Source organism: Paramacrobiotus metropolitanus, unplaced genomic scaffold (assembly GCF_019649055.1).
Source record: "Paramacrobiotus metropolitanus isolate TYO unplaced genomic scaffold, Prichtersi_v1.0 Parri_scaffold0000007, whole genome shotgun sequence".
Classification (NCBI taxonomy): domain Eukaryota; kingdom Metazoa; phylum Tardigrada; class Eutardigrada; order Parachela; family Macrobiotidae; genus Paramacrobiotus; species Paramacrobiotus metropolitanus.
This window is the reverse complement of record NW_026570227.1, coordinates 68110-89019: the sequence shown is the minus strand read 5'-3', so window position 1 is coordinate 89019 and position 20910 is coordinate 68110. Positions and strand designations below refer to the sequence as shown.

Genomic DNA, 20910 nt, shown 5'->3' with positions numbered 1-20910 from the left:
GTTGGTATCCTCTGAAAAAATTTGTCAGTAGCATTTTACGCTAGAGATAGCAACGGCTGGCTAAATTGCTGAGCCGGCTTAAACGGGCTTTTAACGCAAGCCGATTTATCCGACAATATATTGCGCAGGAAAGTATAAGTATATTTTTCGGCGTAAAATATTTTTTCTGCAGGTTTTGCTTGAAAAACGTGTCTTTCCAGCCAAAGGATCGTTGTTCAGGAAAAGCACGATCATGGAAACAGTTTTTTTTATAAAACTGACGAGTTTTGATGCCTTAAAATCGCCTTTGAACGTTCCAAAAGTGAAAAAATTCTACTTTTTGACCATTTGTTTTCGTCCAGGCGACTACAATAGTCAGCAGTTCAGAACGGAGCGCTTTCCCTTGCGCCGTGTCGAATCCTTGCAGAGGAGCGTTCTGCTAAGTGTGGATGCATGTACACTGCAGTACTGCACAGACAGTATCGCAAAATATAAAAATTTATTATATAGATTTAATAAATAATATATTTTTTCCAAATAACTACTGTGCTTATCACTACAAATTGTTAATGGTGTAAGACAGTCTGCCATAAAAATTAGCATATACCATAGGTAAATTTTATTCATCAGTACCCACTACAAAATCAAAAATGCCTGCGCGGTGGCTACTTATGAAAACGATTTAATTAAACAATGAAAAAACACCACAATAGTTAGTGTTACCACTGCATAAACCCATTCCTTATGCCTGTGCTTGATGTAACTGTAGACTAAAAAAAAGGTAAATAAAAAACCATTTTTGTAAAATTGTCAACATAAATTATTAACAAAACGGAATCCACAGTCTATGTCCAGAGAAACCTAATGGTACATTGCACACACTTCCAAGGAGAAGCTCTGCCCAGCAGTAAGTCTGGAACAGGAAGTAAAGAGTGCCCAGGATCCCTTACTAAAACGTAAGCTGCTACCTTTTGTGGAAGAGAATGTCTACCTTGTAGATATTATCCACACTGTGCCACATTCCCATTTGCCAGAACCGTTCCTAAAAACGAAGAATCCATTATCATGGCGAAATAATGCGTATTTTGACAACTGCAGGTAGGACATCATTTCACAGTCCATCGCATGACGACATTAATAATATTATTATATTCATCTACCGTTATTTTTCAAGAACTTTGTCCTTCTTGACTCGTTCTCCAAAGCATAACTTACACAGTAATATGCGCCGAGCATCCGCGATTAAACTATCGTTATGATCCCCGGTCTGGATTATCCTCGTAACCGGTAACCACCACTACACTGATTTCATAATTATAAGGAGAACACTGATCCTGACAAGCACTTTTTAATCCGTATTATCGAACCACGAACCAGAAATACCGCCGCTACCAGTTTCGACTACAGTTATTTCCAGTAATTTACCGGTGTTCAGTGGCATTACAGCACATCCCGTAAGTACTCTCTCTTCCGGCATCTGGCAGCTGTGGAGAGTCCATGTGTCGGTGTCTTCGTCATAGCACTCAATCGACGTATTCTCGACATAGTCTGCACGTTCATCCACCCCACCAACAACATAGATCGCTCCGCCGACACATGCACTGACAGCTGAATGACGACTAACGAGCATATTTTCTGCAACGAGATGTACAAAAATGGAAAATACTAATTATTCGACACAAAATGTTCAGAGTATTTACGCACTCTTTTTACACCACTGATTAGTCGCTGTGTCATAGGCCTCAACGAGATATCCACAGTGTCCAGCTTCGTCCGCATCCGCCGACCCACCTACAGATGGCATCCCATGTATGTAAAATGCAAGAGGGAAATACGAGAAAATTTATGTGGTCGGCCCACGGCTCAAAAATGTGGATCAGCAGAACGGGGAACACATCCGGTGCTCAGTTAAGCGCTTGAAGTTCCGTTAAAACGAATGACTTATCGTACATTGCACTAACCATGGTAAGTACTTAACTGATTAGCCGCATTCCAATTACTAGTGCTACATTGTGGGAATTTGTGCGTACGCTATTCCCTACCGATCACATAAATCTGCCCACTGGTACCCACGCAAGCCGTACAACAACGCCGCTCCGTGGACATGTCGGCCATTCTGCTCCATACATCCCCTACAGGGTCGTAGCAGTAGACCCTGTTGACCTCTTCCCGATTTGCACTTTCGCCTCCAAACACGTACAGCCGATTAGCACACGCCAAGACGGCGAAATCGACTAGCGTGATCGGGAGAGAAGCCACAAACTCCCATTTGCCACCCTCTGGATCGTACACCTCCATGGAGGACAAAGTTACGGAACGACCCCTGGTCCCAGCTCGTAGATCAACATCGCCCATAGCATAAATTCGACCATTAAGAGCCACGACGCCCGCTCCATAGCGCTTGTGCCCCATGGGTTCGAGATCCGTCCATGCAAAGCCAGTGGCATCATACTGCCAGACTCGGCACTCTGACAGGGGCTTCGAACGTCCTCCGCATACCAATATTAAGCCATTGGGTAGCATCGCCAAAGCAGCAGCATCGATATTTTCTGGTAGATTTGTTAGAGGCATTACAAGTGATGTCGACGGTATGAAAATGTACATGTGAGTCTTCTTTTCTCCACTCTTCAATTCACCAACGCACACAATCGCCTTCGCCAAATCTGCAGCACAAAAACGGCGCTTATGTACCATCAGTGTCAGACTTTCAAGCCAGGCTACACAATAAGAATAAACTGAAACAGCGAAAAATACAAAAACTACGGCCAACGCCTAACTGTAGTGGATCTGTAGACTGTGCAGTGACCATCATTTTAGGCACGGACAGTGCTGCAGTTTCTTTTTACCTGTACAATTACAGTATTCGTTCAATTTTGTAGCCTGGTCCGTTGTCCGTTATGAACCAAAAAAACGCTGTAAAAATTATCCGAAAGTTTACCGTATGATTCCCGGGGACGACTTTCAGATGTGATGGTCTTGGCTAGACAGTTGGGTACAGTTTGAGCAATTCCGAACGGCACTGATGAAGGGTCAGCTGGTGTAGTGATAAAACCATTGAAGAGGAACAGAAAATACTTCTTTGCTGCAGAACTAAGAAAGACAAACCGCACAAACTGCAGCACATCGGAAACCAGCGCCTTTCGTCCGGCTGGGTCGTGCTCCAGCCAGCGCACTACCGCTTCCAGCACGTTGTCCTCTTTGCCCACGCGCAAATCATCTGATGCAATTAGTTCGACCAACTACAAATAGAACGGCGTACATACAAAACAGTGCTTCCCGTGTTGCTTTTACGAAACCTGCGGAGCGCTGGGTACCTTATCTGCATCAACCAGTAAAAATTCAGCGCTTCGTGAGATTCGGAGGAAACTGCAAAGAACCATGGCTTTTGCTCGTGCCGCCAGTTGCGCTTTGGTATGTCGATCGACGAAACGGTGAACCATCAAGCAACTGGTGATATCCATGTGCTCCTCCACAACATCCCAACACAGAGTGACGACGGCAGGAATTTCCAGAAAGAGCGCTGCCGTTAGGATCGATCGAGCATTGTTGACGTCAATCTTGATTTCCAGTGTGTAGGCATAATTAACCAGACTGCATGCAGATAAATGAGGTTATGCAACTAGTTTTACGTAGGTAGTTAAAAGCTTTGTAAGCACCTAGTCCCTCTGTCTACTGACTGCACAGCATCATGAACTCCGATCGCCGTACTATGAGTTTGCAACTTATTCTATCAATGTGCTCGTGGAGATGTTCTTCAGTCGGAGAGTGGGCTGGTGAAAACCATTGGTGAACACTGCGCGGAAATATTTGCTGCAGACACTGAGGATGTTCCGGTGGCAGGGAATACCAGCTGAGGAATCTTCCGCGCCTTTCACCACAACGTCACACAGGGTCCCCGTGGCCTGCATATCCCGTAGTTCCCGAAGATATCCCTCAGCCATGAATGATCGTGGTTCTTTCAGTACTTCTGAGGAAATAAAATAAGTAACAAAAATGAGCCAATTATCTATTACTCCGCTCGCAGTCAACGCGACGAAGTGGTGAACTGATGGGGCATTTTCGAGAAAAACCAAAACTTCATAACTAAGTTAGCCGAAAACCTTGAAGCTCGTGCGCAAGCAGGCTCCTGCAGCACCATGCCACACGCATGTTAAAATTCAAGAAAATACCAGTGCCGGAAGCTATCTGAAGCCACTAGGCGGTTGCCAATATATGCGTTCGTCTTTTCGTCACTACTCACTAGTGTGGAGATACTGCGATCGTATTGCCAAGAATGGCTTAACCTGACAACCAACAACCAACAGAAAACTGCAAAACATCGGTTTCCACTGGGGCTTCATTACAGTGTTACAATATAGTACGGAATTCCATTTCTGCACGTCTGCATCATTGTAATGCGTCCAGAGCATACTAAAAACTTGGGAAAATTTGCCAACATAAATTATGTGAGTTCAGTTGGACTGCAAAAAATAATAATTCCAGAAAACCACCTCGTTCGAAAACTCTAAACACGGCAATCTTCACTTGGCAGCGCGACATTTCGCCGAGGACAACTCGTCGCAGGACTTTTGGTCGGAGACATTTCGCCGCAAGGTCATCTTGCCGCGCAACGTTTCGTCGCGGGACATTGGGGCAACGCGATACCACGCCGCGTGGCATTTCGTCGCCAGACAGTTTCGACACCGAGACATTGCGCCAGGAGCCAGTTTCGACGCAGTCGTTTTAGCAGACAAATTAGCAGCCAAGAAAACCTAAGAAACATAACAATATCCTTAAAATAACCTGCGAAGATCCTTAGACTAACCTAAGAAAAACCCAAGAAGCCTAAGAAACCTAAGAAGACGTAAGATAAACTCAAAAACCCCGGAACAGCCGCGAAAATTAAGGGCGCCGAATTCTTGTGCGGCGAAATGTCCAGACGTCTTCAGTCAAAATGTCTCATAGTTAAAATGTCTCAATGTACAGTATAAATTGTCCCAAACCGACGTGTTCTAATTTCAAAATGTCCCGCGGCGAAAAGTCGTGCGCCGAATTTAATTTCGTTCTATGGCGTCGTACATGCCGCAAGTGGCCAGCACAGGTTCCTTGGAATTCGAGCCGGGCACTGGTTTCGAGTAAATGAGGCTATGACACAATCTAGGCTATGAGTGAATGTCCGACCGCCATCACCCTTTTCGTACTCTCCGTGGTCAAGGGTTATGGCTTCCGATGGCCCCGGTGCCGGAGGGCTGCTTGAACCCGCCATAATAATAATTATGATATTTGCCGGTACTGAACGCAAATTACTGGTACATATGCAATACGTTTGTGTTGCACTATTACTCGTAAATAGTAAGTTCATAGCAACTGTATGAAACAATAATAGCACTCGTAATTGCTGGAATATATAAAATAAAGCTGAGCACAGACGAATATATGCTCACGATTAGTGGTAAATTTAATTCATGTGAACTTCGCATGCACCGTAATGCAACTTTGTCAGAACGAAAACATTGTATTAAATTCAGCGAGAGCACTGGGAACAGTACACGATTACAGTAATCATTAATTTTATGCAATTTGGCCTGCTAACAGAACTTTCGGTGGTCACTCAAACACTTGTTACCATGGATGCCATAGGCCTAACGGTGTCAGGTTTCTGCGCTTGTATCTATATTAGAAATACCAATGGGGACACGGGTTGATGTATTTAATACTGGTAGAAACTAAATTCTTAATGCAGCTTGCACCTTAGGGACGTGTTCTCTGAACAGTAACCGAAGCATGGTGTATACTGTTGTCACTGTCATTTTGCAGCGCATTTTGCAGTGCCCCAATATGCGCGTGGTTACAAAGCAGCCGATGTTAGACCTATGGCATCCATGGTAACAAGTGTTTGAGTGAGCACTGGGTGGCAGTGGGTGCAACAGAATAAAGTTGACAAAACGCCAACAGCCCAGGAACACTTCCCGCAGTTTAAAGATTCTGCTGCACTTTAAATCAGCAAAATCGAATGTTTAGAAGCTGAGATCACTGGCCGGGAAGAAGAGGGGCCGAAATCCTGGCACAGATAATTAGTATTCATATATTAATAATATTCTGTTCCCATAGTATTATTTGCCATATTAAAAAAAATGGGTGCTTATAGTAAACAGGGCGCAAAAAGGGGGGCCTGTAATAAACGGGGGTTTTAAGGGGTGCCCATAACGGTTCCTTTTTCTCTTGAAAAGCAGTGAATGTCATTTCATTTTAGGCGAATTTGTTATGTAAATTGCATGCTACTCTGTAGTACAGTACTTGTTGTACTAACATGGAATGTATTTTATATAAAAAACGGTAAGTTTATTAGCGATTCGGGCTGGGGAATGTACTGTGATACAAGAGTATTAATTAACAAAAAAAATCATAACATCGTTTCCGTTGAGCCGAATGAAAGGCGAAGTATTGTACATACATTCTTTGTATGTGCAATGTATTGTACATGCATACTTTGTTAGTACAATATTTGTCATAAATGTCTGGTCTACTGCTAAAGTGATAAATCTGCGAAAACAAGCCTGTGAACATGGTAGCAGCTACAAGTAGCCAGGTTTGATGGTCTGCCGGTTACTGCCTCTTACTGTTCGATCGCTAATTTTTCTGCTGCCCGCTTTCCAGTCATCAGAGAGCGAGCTAACTTCACGACGATCGATCGCTTCTTGCGCCGCACTTATCTGCGGTGTCCTGCTGGCGCACATGGCGTTTGACTGTGATATAAGCGATGAGCAATAATATAGGACGCTGTACGGAAGCTGCATCGTTTCATGGCATTCTGTGGCGACAAACGGATGTTTTCCTGTGCAGTATTATGACTACCTATCTAAACGTTTATCATGTGTCCACTTGAACACTAAATTAGTCTAAGAGCGAGTGCTGTCCATTTTGATCAGCTCGTTATCCGGCGTTTTAGAAGATTTATTCTAATTCGTTTAAATCTGGGCGCGCGTTTCTTCATATCATAATGTTCTGCTGTTGGCAAACTTCCTGAATTCCCTCTCGACCGCGAGCGCCAGTTCCCCTGGGACCACCATTACAGTCCATACCGTAAAGACTATGCGAGATTATCATATAATCTGTATACTAAGCATTTGGCGCGGCACCGTGGCATGAGTCGGAATGTGGTTTTTTCCCCGTTGTGCGCTGAGATTGCTCTGCTCATGCTGCACGCCGTGGCCGACGACGAGGGAAAACAAGAGGTTGCGAAAATATTGGGCGTGGATCCATTGCCACTCATGGAACGACTGCGTTCGGACTTATCCGACCTGAAGATAAAGGAAGACGAGAACTGCTATCCTGGTGATCCTGAAGGTGAACGCGTTTATAGTACATAGTACGAGTACTAACCGAACCTGCCCAAATTTACCGAATAACGAGCCTGCAAACATTACGGCGCATTTAAAAAATACTAATGAAAATGAAGAACGACTTTTTAAATAAAAAACTTTGTCAAAGAAAAGTAAATTTTTATATAAATTAAATACATCCATTGCCCATTAATTCGGGGTGGGACAATATTCAAGCGCTCTTTGAGGTTGTTTTAGTGGCGTGGGGGTGAGCAGCCGGGGTCACACTATCTTAACCCCTCCTCACCCCCTACCTCCCGGGAACGGAAGGCCCTGATTAATAACCGTTTGCAACCTTGCAAAATGACTGAGCGGGAGTGCTCAAAAGAAATGAACTTGGTTCATGAACTGGAATTTCATTACGCCAATGATTTGTTTGGACGGTTGTTAATGGAATTGACCCGGTACATAGCACCAAATGCGTGTACATCCACGGGAACTTTCGCTATCGCGCACTTACAAACACTTTTTTGCATTGCTTTATGATATTTTGCAGACAAAGCTTTGGTATACGTAGGCGTGAAATCCGTTTTCGCGTGCAACATACGGTTGCGGAGCTATAAGGGTAACAAAATTCCAAAAAGTTTAAATGCATTCAGGTGTACCAAAAGTCTCATTATGGACCGATCTCCTTCAGATTTTGCACGTAAATGCACATGACCATGAACATCGTTCTTACACCGATCCAATGTTCTGGCATGTTGATATTTACTTACTAAATTAAAGTAAATTTACTAAATAAATTTAATTTAGCGTCAAAATTTTCGAACTGCACCGAAAATATTTGCATTTATCGCGCTGTATTGTATATGTAGATGCATACTGCACAGCACATACCTAATAATACTACCTACTACTGCAGCACACTACTACTGGATGGCAGCCTACTACTGCGCACACTTACTTTAAGCGGGGGGCGGCGACTGAGACGTCAATTTGTAATTAGACTGTTATACGGTTTGTCATCGCTGAAAAAGCGAATTAGTGAATAATTTGACGATTTTTATTTATTCAATGCTGAACCTTAATACATATGTACTTAGTTTTTGCTGTTCCAGCCGCACATTTACTTACTTTTACTGTTTTAACTAGGTTTTACATCTGCATGACTAACAGACTGGCAGGCCGATTTTAAACTGTTAGCGAAAATTTGAGATATATGTGCAGATAAACGAGATAAGTGTGCAGATAGATCATAAATACATTAATACGTATATACATCATGTATACGGTAGGACAATAGATAGCTGAATTTAGCAGTGCAGGTGACCAGATGCTTCAAATGTAAAGTACAAATGCCAATTGTTCAGAAATCTCGAAATACGGCAGAAATATTTAGATTTCTCCAAACAGTCGTGTGAACAATAATGAAACTCCCGGGTGTGCACTGTACAGCTGCTTTAATTTCGCCAAGAGTCCAAAAGCCGTGGGGTTCGAGTTTCCTGTACATTTTGTAAAATAAATTCGATATGCGAAGTTCAACTTTCTGAAGTTTCTTACTTGATTATCAAGTTTTAAAAATTATAGGAAAGGAAGAAAACTACCGTCTGTATTTGGCAAATTCGCTTTTGCTGCCGGAGGGTGTTCTTGTGGACCAACGCTTTGTAGCAGCCTTTAATCAAATACAAATCAACACGGATATTTTGCCGCTACAGCTGACGGGCGATTTACAGAGTGTAAAAGCGTTTTTGCGCGACCGCACACTGGGACATGTATGCGACGTACAGTTGCCCCCTGGTCCACCGCGAAATGCAACATTCATCAGCACGCTCCACTTTCGCGCGAACTGGTATCGTCCCTACTTCCGTGAACACAAAACGTTTAAGATGGAGTTTGTCACAGGCGAGGGTCGCCGCGTGGAGGTCGACACGATGCACGGAATACTCAAGGTTCCCTGCTGGGTTCCCGAGGGGATGGGCGGAGCCAAGTTCCTAGAAGTACCATTTGAAGACCATCACTGGAGTGCGATGTTCATAATGCCGGGCGCCGCGCGGAAGACATGGCTTGGCGAGACGAAACCGCAGACCATGAGTGAACTGATTGATATTTTAACACCGGCAAGACTGACAGCGGCCATTCATCAACTGCGCCTTTACAAAGTCAACGAACTGACGGTGCAGATACCAAAATTTAAAGTGGAGCGGGACGTGGAATTGCATGATATTCTCTGGGAAATGGGGTTGCGGACGCCCCTGATTTTCGGCACCGACCATCCTGGTTTGCGCAAAGCAGATATTACCCAGCACGTTAGTTTCGGTATGAAATCTGTTAAGAAGCGGGATACTGCAGGTTCTCGTGACTGACGTCGAAAATAACTTAAAAACACTCTTTAGAACAGTATGCGAATTTAGTGCCCAAAGAAACCTACCGAAACCGGAAGATTCGGTTGTAGAAAAGAAACTATAATTTAGAAATGTCAATCGAAGAAAATAGTTTATTTTTCCTCTAGTCGTGGACGAGCGCGGAGTCGGCAATGCACTGCCCGTCAAGCCTAACCGAGTGATCTTGGAAACCATGGAACTTTGCTGGCCTACCCACGGTGAGTTTATTGCTAACCGGCCATTCATCTTCCTGGTTTATCACCGCCTCAGCTGCCATATCGCCTATATGGGACAAGTTGCCGATCCGACGACTTTTTAGTGTTTAGTGGATAATCATCAAATTAATAATTTATTATTAAAGACATTTTGGAGCGCATACAAAAAGTTAACATGCAGATGCAATACTCGTGGTTGAAGGCGTTGGTCCTTTTAAATTTCCTCTCCGCATGGTTGATGTGTCTTCATGTTAATTCTCTTGTTATTGTACCGGGTGTCAGTGGTTCAGTTCGAATCAGAACGTCCAGTTCCATGGGGATCATCAAGAAAATTTGTGACGACGCAAAGCTCACTCAGCGACCCTCAGTCTGTCTTGGATTAGAACCGCGGACTCGCGTCACTCGCCCGTTTTGCTAAACAAAACACTTTCATAACACTTTAATGCATTTGATTGTACTCACTACCGCACCTAAACAAAACACTGTTGGGTCCTGATCTTGCTCTGTGTACGTATGCTGTACTCTTACTTCGTGTTAGTTGTTACTGCTTATGGACATCAAAAATCAAGAAACGGCTAAGTTTACTGGTGCTGAAAATGAGCCGCGCCTCATGGAATTACTCGGCATCTCCGTATTTCTAGCGATATGGTAACTGCGAAAGCGCTCGACGCTGAAGCATTCCAAATAGCAGATCTGCTAGCATTATTTTTTCAAGTTCAGTCCAGCTTAAGTTTACAACCTTAACATAGGCTGATAGGCACGCTTTCTACCATTGTAGTTGTCTGCCTATTAGCAGTAATGCTATAAAACGTTCTAACTTTAAAAATACCATAAAAGGTAACTAGAATCAAAAACATCAATGTGGCAGCCAGTCCATAAACCGAGCGCCCTCCGTCAAGTTCGTCTGATAAAAAGGAAGCAACGGGAAATTCGGCCATGTTGCTGGAGAATCTTTCGAATTCAGTGTGTCCACGAACACACGGGTTTACGTTCCAGTTGTCCGTTTAATCCAACTGAAGACTTCTTCGTTCTGGTTATCGACATACATCGCTGGATATATGTTTGCTATCCTGCATCAGCTGCAAGGAGAACTTCTTTTCAACAACTAAACGCGACATTAAAACCATATCACAAATTTATGCAGTAGCGCATAATTATCTCACTTTTTTATAAACGTTGCAAAAGCATAGTCCGTTCCATTTTCCGTTGTGCAAATAAGCGGTGCGCCGCTACCGCCTGTATAGGGTCCGGCATCCAGTGGACACATGGCACAACCCTGGCCTTCTGGCATTTGCTGCAATTTACAATATCCATCTTTGTCACATTATTTAAAAATCTCAGTCTATACGCTGGTGCGTTCATTCGGGACATGCGCCACATCGAAAAGTTCCCAGACGGTTCCGTTTCCATTTCCGGATCTTCCATTAAATCTTCAAGGCTGTTGTCGTCAGATGTCTCATTTTCGTCGCACACTGTTTTTCCCCACCCCATGATAAAACATTTCGTGCCATTTTTAACTTCCAAACCAGGACTTGCGAGACGAATGAAATTCACATATTTGCTGAAGTGGATTTTCTGTTTAAAAACATCATATGTTAGTTTTGTATCACAAACTAGTTTTGCACGAGTTCAGGTTCTAAAGCTAGTCCTGTATTTTTTCCGGATTCCATCAGTAATTTCTTAGTTCACTTTGTGATTAATACACTTTGTGATTAATAAAAGACTGTTGATCTATGACATTTTTTATAACTCTGTATAACAAGTGGTACTTTAAGAAAAAAACATTATGATTATAAAACAATCACTTTTTATCACGCGGTCCAACGATGCTCATCAACATAAGGATTACGGATGTGTTAGAGAAGAGCACCTTCACTCACGATTGGAGATTTGATGAGGCAGGTGTCAGAAACGGTATTCTCTCCTTCCCATTTATTCTCCTTCCCGTTTATCATGAAGTGTGGTATTCTCCAGCCTTAGTGTTTTTGTTCTCCGTGGAGGAAAGAATGGGTTCAGGTCCCACACGCTCACGAGGACGCTACACCAGGAAAGTTCGTGACGTAAGCACACTTCACAGCAGTGGGCTGCTGTGACAGCCCAATAATCAGCGCACCCGGACAATTGGGCGTGTGACATTTCGCCGCACTCAAATTCGACGCGCGACTTTTCGCCGCGAAGACATTTCGTCGCCGAACATTCGGACGCTGGGACACTTCGGTTTGGGACTTTATGCTTTGAGGCATTTTACCTTTGCGACATTTCGACGCAAGACGTCTGGTCGCGGACCATTCGTCTTGGGACTTTTCGAACGATGCGACTGCTTACCGGTTTCTTAGGTTTATTAGGTTTCTTAGGTTTCTTTGATTTCTTAGGTTTCTTAGGTTGTTCGTTTGGTTTTGATTTCCATTTTCCGCTTTTCTGACTATTTTAGTTAGCTTTGTAAATCATTTATCTGGTAGGCGAAATGTCGCTTCGTCGAGATGTCCTTGTTACGAAATTTCCTTGCGTCGAAACGGCTATTCGACGGAAAGTCTCGCGGCGTAAAGTCCTACCGACGAAAAGTCCTGCGTCGAAACGTCGCGAGACGAGATGGGCTTGCGGTGAAATGTCTGCGACCAAAAGTCCTGCGACTAGTTGTCCGCGGCGAAATGTCGCGGTGCCATAATCAGTTACCTATCCCGGCGTGAAATTCCGTCCCCAGCGGGTCGGCGCGCAGAAGGTCGTATCCATGGCCCAGGATGTTAATGTAGGCGTCGCTGACACAAGAATGCCGCTCACCCGCTAAAAAATGCCGGGTTTGGATGGCTCGGATCTGATTGCGGATTTCCATCGGCCAGGGAAGCGTCTGTGGTGCGACAATTGGATTTTCGATGGGGGTTTCATTGCTGTAGTCCTCTATCGCTCGGTGCAAGTTGTCCTGAACGGTTTTCATCCAAACCGTCTGATTAGCTTGGGACATCCATCGAATAGTTCTCTGTAAAAAAAGGAAGATTAAATGTGCCGTTTGTAAATTTTATTAATAAAATCGATAAACAGCGTGCAATAGGAACGCATAACAGTGTACAGCGCATAATTGTTTGCCTCAGATGTTATTGCACTAAGGCCACTTGTTACAGTACCTGCAGTTCTCCGCAAGAGACCGATTCTGATCAACCATGCTAAGCAGCTGCGGAGTTTCAGTTACACGAACCGGCACAGTAACGTTATGCACAGCAGTCTCGTTGACAGCGCTGTCCGAGCGCGGGTTCTTCCTTAAATCATCGGCAATTTTTAGGAGCATTCTGTCGGTAACATGCCGCAGTTGTACACCGTCCGCCCAGTGGGCACTGTCGCCAGTAAAGGTCGTGCCGGTGCGGACCAAGTACTGGAACAACGCTTTCGGGTCCACGAACACACGGGTTCGCGATAAGCTTTACCAACTGTAATTTCTCTATCATGTGCGTGCCGAAGCGTTTGAGAAAGTTCACGTACTCGTCGGTGTCGTACTGTTCGGGGAGCCGACAGATACTGTCAGCAAAATCGTCTTGAAGAGAAACCTGCTGGGACGCATTATGGTCAAGCCGGTCTTCTTCAATTATCAATGTGTTAATATAGTCAACGAAAAGCAAACCGTCGTTCAGATGAACCCGCGTTTCATCTAATTCTTCAGCCGAAATACCGATACTGTTGTTCACAAGTCTCTACAAAAAGTTAATTGGAATTTTACCTTGTCAAGGAAAAAGTTTTCGATCGTCACTGCAAAGTGTTTTTCGATGTCATAAGTTATTTAGACGCTTCATTTCTTACCGTGTTTCTAGACGACAGATGAAGCGTGGTTTTGATGCGCTTCTGGTAATCAGCGAAGGTGCGCACGGCAACAGTAATCCGCTTAGGTGCGCCGGTACCCGGGAATAGCTGGCATTTGGCGTGAAATGGGCAGTGGGCATAACTGGCGTACTTCAGCTTCAGGAGCTTCGTCGACGTGAAGCTGTTGCGGGTGATACCTGAATCCAGATTCAGCGAGAAGGGATGAGCGTACTGCACATCGTAGCCGGCGCCCAGAAAACGGGATGCCGGTGGAGTCAAATCTTGATTGGGCGTTTCCGGCCTTTCCAGCTCTGGTTCGCTACAATAGCATTCAGCATAACATAGTTCAGGACAACATGTGCGATCAAGGAATTTTACGCTCATATAAAACAGACGAAAAAAGAGATTTTATCATTTAGCTTTTATAAACGTTCGGTTGGCCAATAAATGTTTGGTTTATCGTTAAATGTTGGGCCAGACGGTTCATTGGTCAGGTGGTCGGGCGAGAAACAAAACAATATCCGAAACGTTTTCATCAGTATATGTTTGTTACATACCTGGCGTATTCTTCATCGGTAAGCTGCTGGTATACTCCTGGCAAAGCAACCAACAGTATCAAGTATTTTAGTTGAACGACCGTCACCAGCATTATTTTAATCAATTCAGAAAATGAAAATAATGTAAACATAGTGTAAACATAGTGAAACGAGAAGACTCAAAGTCCACATAATCGTTGTCGATTCGGCGAAGTCAAGCCATGGAAAGTGAATGACTCGGTCGGGCTTTGGCCGGATGCAGTTACCGACTCAAGACTGTCCACTGTGGCGCCGCTCCGGGACATTTGCTGTTGCCGTACAGCGGCCCGTAATCGTCAGCCACTGCAGTGCATCAACGGGCATCCTCCAGCAGGTTTCAAAATTGTATGTCTGTAATGTTACACGGACAGCAGCAAAAGCATTTGAAAAGAGTTCCAGTTTCCATCTTAGCGGAAATGAGCGCACTGATACGAATCGTATGTGTATCGTATCATGCGCTGATACGGATCGAAAAGTATCAGACGATGCTGTTAGTTTGCGGTTATTGAAAGTATAGCAGCAACTGAGAGCAATGTGCAGTTAATGCAGTAATGCGTGCCGAGCGCATTGACCAAAGAAATGTAAATTATGTAATTAACATTAAGTCGTTAATACCATAAACAGCACATTTGTGCTTTCGGTCATACTTTTTCAAATGTATTATACAGCACTAATTTCTTGTGTCATTCTTCTCCCGCGCTTATATGCTGAGTGGGACGCGAGAGACTACCATGACGACGAGCTGCAAGATGATTTCTTTGCGGAAGGTGATACGGTAGTTCTGCTCTTTCTGGCGGTTTTCTTCGATTTTCTTTTAAACTGTTGCAAATTAAATCCTGATCCATACTTGTACTTAATTTTTAGATGGGAACCACGAGATCAACGAAACATCGCTGCGTGATCAATTATCCGAGCGGAGCACGATAAACGTGTTGCAGGACGACATAATGTATGCTAGCGCAATGGATAGCGACTTTTTCCACCAAGCCAACACATCGACTAAGAGCGGTAGGGAAATAACAGGGCTGGTCTAGGACAAGTTTTTCGTCGCCGCTACGATGCCGATCCTGTAATCTAAGTGTATTATACGATTCCGATATAGCTACAATTTTGCTTAAAACTACAGCTACGGTAAATCTGATAATCCGATAAAAAAACGGAAAATTTTGAAGTGAAAACTGGCTTTGGCCGGTGTTCACCGGTGCGATTCAAAAAATTGAATTTCCGATTTATACTCAGTGATGTGGAGACGTCTCTCAGTGAGTCGGCACTCGGCAGCATAAAAACTCACGTCATGACTCACTTCCTGCTTATATAAAAAGTCAATCGGAAAAATTTAAAATTATCTTTATTCTCCTTTTATCGATCGCGATTCGCGAGTGAAAATCTCGTTACGCTGTAAATTTTGCCGCTACGTCCGATAAACAGTTCTTCCGATCCGATACGATACCAAAATATCCGATACCGCTTTTCCGGTGAATACATGTGTATAATCGGACATACCGATAGCCTCCGTTGACTTATCAGACATGCCCTGGTCCAAGACCGTAACTGATGATCGGTTTGGTGCTACACAGTAATGGGCTACAGAGAGTCACAGACCCGCGCTACTCCTAGCCGGTAACTTACGTCCTTTACGGTATAATCGGTTCGTCGGCAATGGCATAGTGCGGTTACTGGTATGGGTCACTATGACGACATTGCATCCTTTGCAGACAGGCAAAGCGAAGCCATCACGACCTGGCCGGGAGGAAGTGTTCCCTATACAATCAGCTTCGCATTCGGTGGGTCACTTGCTGCAGTTTAATCACGGCTAACACTTTCTTCGTTATTTGGTGGCGCGATAGTCTAATACAGCCTATGCTGGCAGACGCATATAGCACATTTCTGATCGAGAACGCAATGCATCGGATTGAAGATGCCACATTCGGCTGCATCAGTTTCGCTAAAAGAACTGCCGAAGAGGATTTTATACTCTTTCAACGTGGAGACAAGTGAGTGCCACCTTGTGCATCGTGTGTATCATCAGGTGCATTGTGAATGTGCGCTACTCACCAGTGCACATAGGGATCCTCAAATTCAGAAAATTTCATATTTCGTAAAAGGGTAGTATACTATCGTAGTATGCTTAAAAAAATATTTTCATCTGCCATGGTCAAGGGGGCGTGGCCAGACAGCATTTAAAAGTTTGCATAATATCACATACTTTGCAATGCAGTGAAAGGAGTTATTCGTAATTAGTTTTATATTGAATTTTTACTGTAGCACCGTGAACTTTTGCAGCTGTCGAGTGGTGATGTAAGCGATGCCCACGTGCGGCGGCTCGTGTCATTGCTGCCTGAGTGTACATTTTTGAAAATTTTTTAACAATTTGTATTGTAAGTAGTAAACCGTGCAAAAAACTTCTTTTACTAATTAGCAGATATGTACGTACTCGTTCAGCACTTCATAACAAATTTTCGAAAATGTGTGTTTAGGCAGCAATGACACGAGCCACCGCACGTGGGCTTCGTTTAGATCACCACTCGACAAATGCAAAAGTTCACGGTGCTACAGTAAAAGTTCAATATAAAACTAATTACGAATAACTCCACAGTCTCCACTCACTGCATTGCATAGTATCATCAGTATGTGATAATATGCAAACTTTTATTTGCTGTCTGGCCACGCCCCTTTGACCATGGCAGATGAAAGTATTTTTAAGCATACTACGATAGTATACTCCCATTTTACGAAATATGAAATTTTTCTGAATTTGGAGGACCCCTATGTGCCCTGGTCAGTGTAAATGACGAATGCGGCGCTGTGCAGTTGTTCGTCGGTCCTCGGAATGAGACGTGGCAGCGGAGGCGCCGGGCAACCGCTTTTCTTGAGGGCCGATGCTGACGCTTCCTGCATCGTGTCGGGGATTGTGCAACATGAAATTCTGCATGCGCTGGTCATGTATCATGAACATTCAAGGCCCGATCGCGATGCATACGTTGAGATTGGCTACAACGAAATATTGGCGGGTCACGAAGCCAACTTCGTGAAGAAGCCCGATGCGCCGACATACGGAATTGAATACGATCTGCAATCCATTATGCACTACGGCGCCTTTGATTTCGCCAAATCCCGTAGTGTTCCGGTTATTAAGCCGAGGATTGCCAGTCCCCATTTGGCGATGGGACAGCGAAAGCGTCTGACAGTGAGAGATATAGCTAAGCTACGGGCTGCCTACAAGTGCCAGGTGGACTCGGGAAAGCACATGCCGCACGAACAACCGCCACCTCGATTTGTCCAGACTAATCTAACTCCAGAAGAGTGTGATTTACAGTTTAACGAGAACTGTGGATTCGCTCTAGAAAGCAATGATCAATGCAGAACCTCCAAATTGCTTATTATTTCTTGTTGGTTCGAGGCCGATACGGATTATTTGTGGAAGATGGCGTCGGCGGTGGCTAAGCATCCCTTGCGCGAAGTCGGAGTCGTTCTTCCAGAGCCACTAATTATTCCCGGCCCTTTGCACCTCGTTAATTTGCAAGTGACCATGCTGTCCATGTTCGCATGCTCTGTGGCGCATGCAACATCCCGACTGCCTTCGCTTGAAGTTAGCAATTTACACCAATTCCAAATGGTAGGCTGCCGCAGAATGATCATCCGGAAACAAGATTTTGCGCAGTTTCGAAAACTGCTCGTAATCAGCTTCACAAACACGACGCTGCAGATTTTGGAGAAAGACACCTTCATCAACTTGGAGCAGTTGCATCTCTTGCAGTGGCACGATAAGATTCAAAACTTTCCGGTATTTACACAGGAAATGCAAGATTTACTAAAATACCTTCACTGCAGCTGCGAACTCGAATGGTTTCGCAGATGGTGGGAAGAAAGTAAAATCTTAAAAAGCCCATTCGACAGCAGTAACCGCAGACTGTCGTACTTGACGAATCCGGATTTACAGACTGTGGAAATCTTTCTTCCCATTGACTGTGCCGCGGAACCATTTCCTTCTCATTTGAGGATGATTAATTTCACGCAGCCAAAATTCTCAATCAATGTGCCATTGAACTGCCAGAAAGAGCCAGCTAGCGAGTGGTACAAACAGTACAGTGGATCAACCGTTTCATTTCCACCGCAAAGCATGCTTAACATGACCGCAGCCGAATGTCTCGCTCAGTTTAGTACGAAATGCCGGCCTCCTGACTATGATGATGGGGTTCTCCCCGTGGACTATTTCTCCACCACAGCTCGTAGCGGGGTTTTGGCTATCCGCTGTCAGTCTGCAATAACCATTCGAGAATTGCAGGATATGACCTACAACATGGTCAAACTGTCATTCAGGGACATCAGCATTTTTCTGCCTGACGGTGATTACGTGGCGTATCGGGCGTTTGCCATAATCCGGCCGCGAGTTTATTATTTCGGTCTGGAAAACTGTATCGACGGTGCCAGCACCAAAAAGCTCTCCTCACTGGCATTTACCAACCTCGTAGACTTTGTGCTGGAAAACTGCCACCGCTTGATCATTCAGAAGAATGATTTCGCTGGGCTGCCGTATTTACACACGATTATTTTCATGAAATTTCGAATGGTTCATGGTCCAGCACGCATATGATTAATAATCATATTATAAGCGTGGACCTGGTGAAGGTTCACGCGCAGAACAGAATTAACGGAATTCTGGCTGCCAAACAGATCTAGCAATGCTATAAAGCGCCTACGCTATGGAAAGCGAGAAACGACGCGATTGCAAGAACTTTATGAGCAAGACTAAATTCGATAGAATTTCCTCATAGACAACTCCGCATTGCTGACTGCAGCAAGCGTGGAAAATGCGCACGTAGCCGCCACACAGTGCGGGTGCGCACAGAACACCATGCTTCCGCCTCGCGTAAGGCGGGCGTGCAGCAAGACACAACAGACTGCCAAAGCGAGGGTGTACGCATGTACGCCTGCGCTCGCATGCCTCTGGGAGGGAGGCTGAGCTCCGTCGAAGCAAATCCACGTCCAATTCCTTGGGATCCTTGACGGCTCGTCTGTGTGTTTAATAAAACATCGAGATTTAATCTCCCTTTAACATCACAAATTCCAATTACATGTGTGAATAAAGAGATCTCGAAACAAAAGTAAAAACAGTAAAAAAAATATCAACAGAATCCATTATCAAAACGACTAGGATCCTCCGACTCCTAAAGGTCACTGGGTCCTGTCAACCGTAATCCGCTTTGGTCCATTCCGCTCTGTTGAGCAATCTTTTCATCACAATGAGAGATCCGCTTTAAGGAATAAGGTGCGTATCAAGTACGACTTTTTGCAATACTGATGCTTCATCTTTGGAATAATTGCGTATCAAGTACGACTTCTGCAAAATGAGATTCTTCCTCTTGGACATGGAGGGACGTCTTGAAAGACAAGCTTAATGCTTCCTCCCTGGTAAGGTCATTCTTTTTTTTCTCGATGACTCTCTTGAGCAGTGAAGTTCTCAAGGTCATCCCTTTCTCTTTGATGTGCGACTCGTTTGGGCCGTGACGATCCCAAAAGGTCATCCATTGTTCCATAATGAGTTCCGTATTTTAGGTCATGGAGGAACTTAGCCGTTTTTTGGCTTTCAAGCATTTCTGCTTGCCTCCCTTGTAAAGGTCATCCTTCTTTTCAACCATTTTCTTCGATCGCACATCCTTTTCTTTTCCGTGTAGTGCAAATTGACGCGCACTTTTTCTTTTCCTTACCAGGTTAGAGGGCCGGTTAACGCCGTAACTCCTCTTTCTTCTGAGGCCGGTTGTCGCCGTAACCTCAACTTCTGAAAGTTTTACCCTTATTTTCTTGAACTCTTTCTCTTTTTCACCCTTGTGGCTTCTGTCATTCCGCGAGAGTGTGCCGACTCAGTAGGCCGCAACTACACTCTAAAAGTGACGTTTTAAATGTAATGAGGAAGGCCGGTTAGCGCCGTTACTCTTCCTGCTTCGGGGGCCGGATGACCTCCGTAACTCCCCATATTTCGAATCGCCTTGATCCTCTGCAACAAAACTCTGAAACCAATAGAAACACAAACGATATGACAGTTCAACAAGTTATGTCTCCTTCGCCCTGATACTGTACCTTTATCACCATTCTCGTGCTGCCGACTGATGGCCGTAACTAGCACGTCAGCGATGCCCTAAAGGTCATCACTGATCATTTGAACCGTTGTCGCGGTTCCGATCGAAACGTCGTCTTTCTTTTTCATTACGATCAGACGTTCGATCTCGAGGTTCCCTTTCTCCCTCTCTTGCAGCTCGTCTCCTTCGCTCCGGCTGCTAGTAGCACTGTGACGATTTCGGTCACGTCTGCGTTGGATACGGATCAGGTGATCTCTCGCGTCAACCATGCGCGCTTTTTAAGTCCCGTGACCTTTCTCGAGGATGATTGGATGACCTTTCGCAGACTCGTGACCTTTCCAATTCTCGTGACCTTTTTCGAGAATGATCGGATGACCTTTCATAAACGCATGACCTTTCATGTTTCCATAACCTTTGTCGAGGATGATCGGACGACCTTTCGTACACATGTGACCTTTCATTTCTGTCGGCTGACCTTGCCAAGCCCGACTGATACGTTTCTTTCGGCGGTAATTTCGGTCGTTTGAACTCGTCTCTCTTGAAATTTCTTTCGGTTTCCGTCATTTCGTTTTGCTGCATGAGGAATTTGCGCATGT

General features: G+C 44.5%; 3 protein-coding genes and 1 long non-coding RNA gene across 4 annotated transcripts; 2 read left to right on the top strand and 2 right to left on the bottom strand.

Moving 5' to 3' along the window:
* Positions 1–958: 958 nt before the first annotated feature.
* On the bottom strand, positions 959–3920 carry LOC129582373 (kelch-like protein 5). The gene is made up of 7 exons (XM_055473886.1): positions 3772–3920; positions 3294–3570; positions 2918–3218; positions 2022–2642; positions 1684–1770; positions 1405–1614; positions 959–1021 (listed from the first exon to the last, which is right to left on the bottom strand). The coding sequence occupies exons 1-7, from the start codon at positions 3918–3920 to the stop codon at positions 981–983; spliced, it is 1686 nt and encodes a 561-aa protein (XP_055329861.1). The 3' UTR covers positions 959–980.
* Positions 3921–6920: 3000 nt separating this feature from the next.
* LOC129582362 (serpin A3-1-like) lies at positions 6921–9946 on the top strand. The gene is made up of 3 exons (XM_055473875.1): positions 6921–7305; positions 8868–9586; positions 9790–9946. Exons 1-3 carry the CDS (start codon positions 7104–7106, stop codon positions 9841–9843), a joined length of 975 nt encoding a protein of 324 aa, XP_055329850.1. The 5' UTR covers positions 6921–7103; the 3' UTR covers positions 9844–9946.
* Positions 9947–10607: 661 nt separating this feature from the next.
* LOC129582327 (uncharacterized) lies at positions 10608–13741 on the bottom strand. Its single transcript, XR_008689614.1, has 6 exons — positions 13663–13741; positions 12996–13556; positions 12550–12850; positions 11757–11914; positions 11040–11451; positions 10608–10955 (listed from the first exon to the last, which is right to left on the bottom strand). It is a non-coding gene; the product is annotated as an uncharacterized LOC129582327 (long non-coding RNA).
* Positions 13742–14817: 1076 nt separating this feature from the next.
* On the top strand, positions 14818–19052 carry LOC129582241 (uncharacterized). Its single transcript, XM_055473710.1, has 5 exons — positions 14818–15004; positions 15102–15245; positions 15953–16021; positions 16108–16231; positions 17049–19052. The coding sequence occupies exons 1-5, from the start codon at positions 14893–14895 to the stop codon at positions 18829–18831; spliced, it is 2232 nt and encodes a 743-aa protein (XP_055329685.1). The 5' UTR covers positions 14818–14892; the 3' UTR covers positions 18832–19052.
* Positions 19053–20910: the final 1858 nt, after the last annotated feature.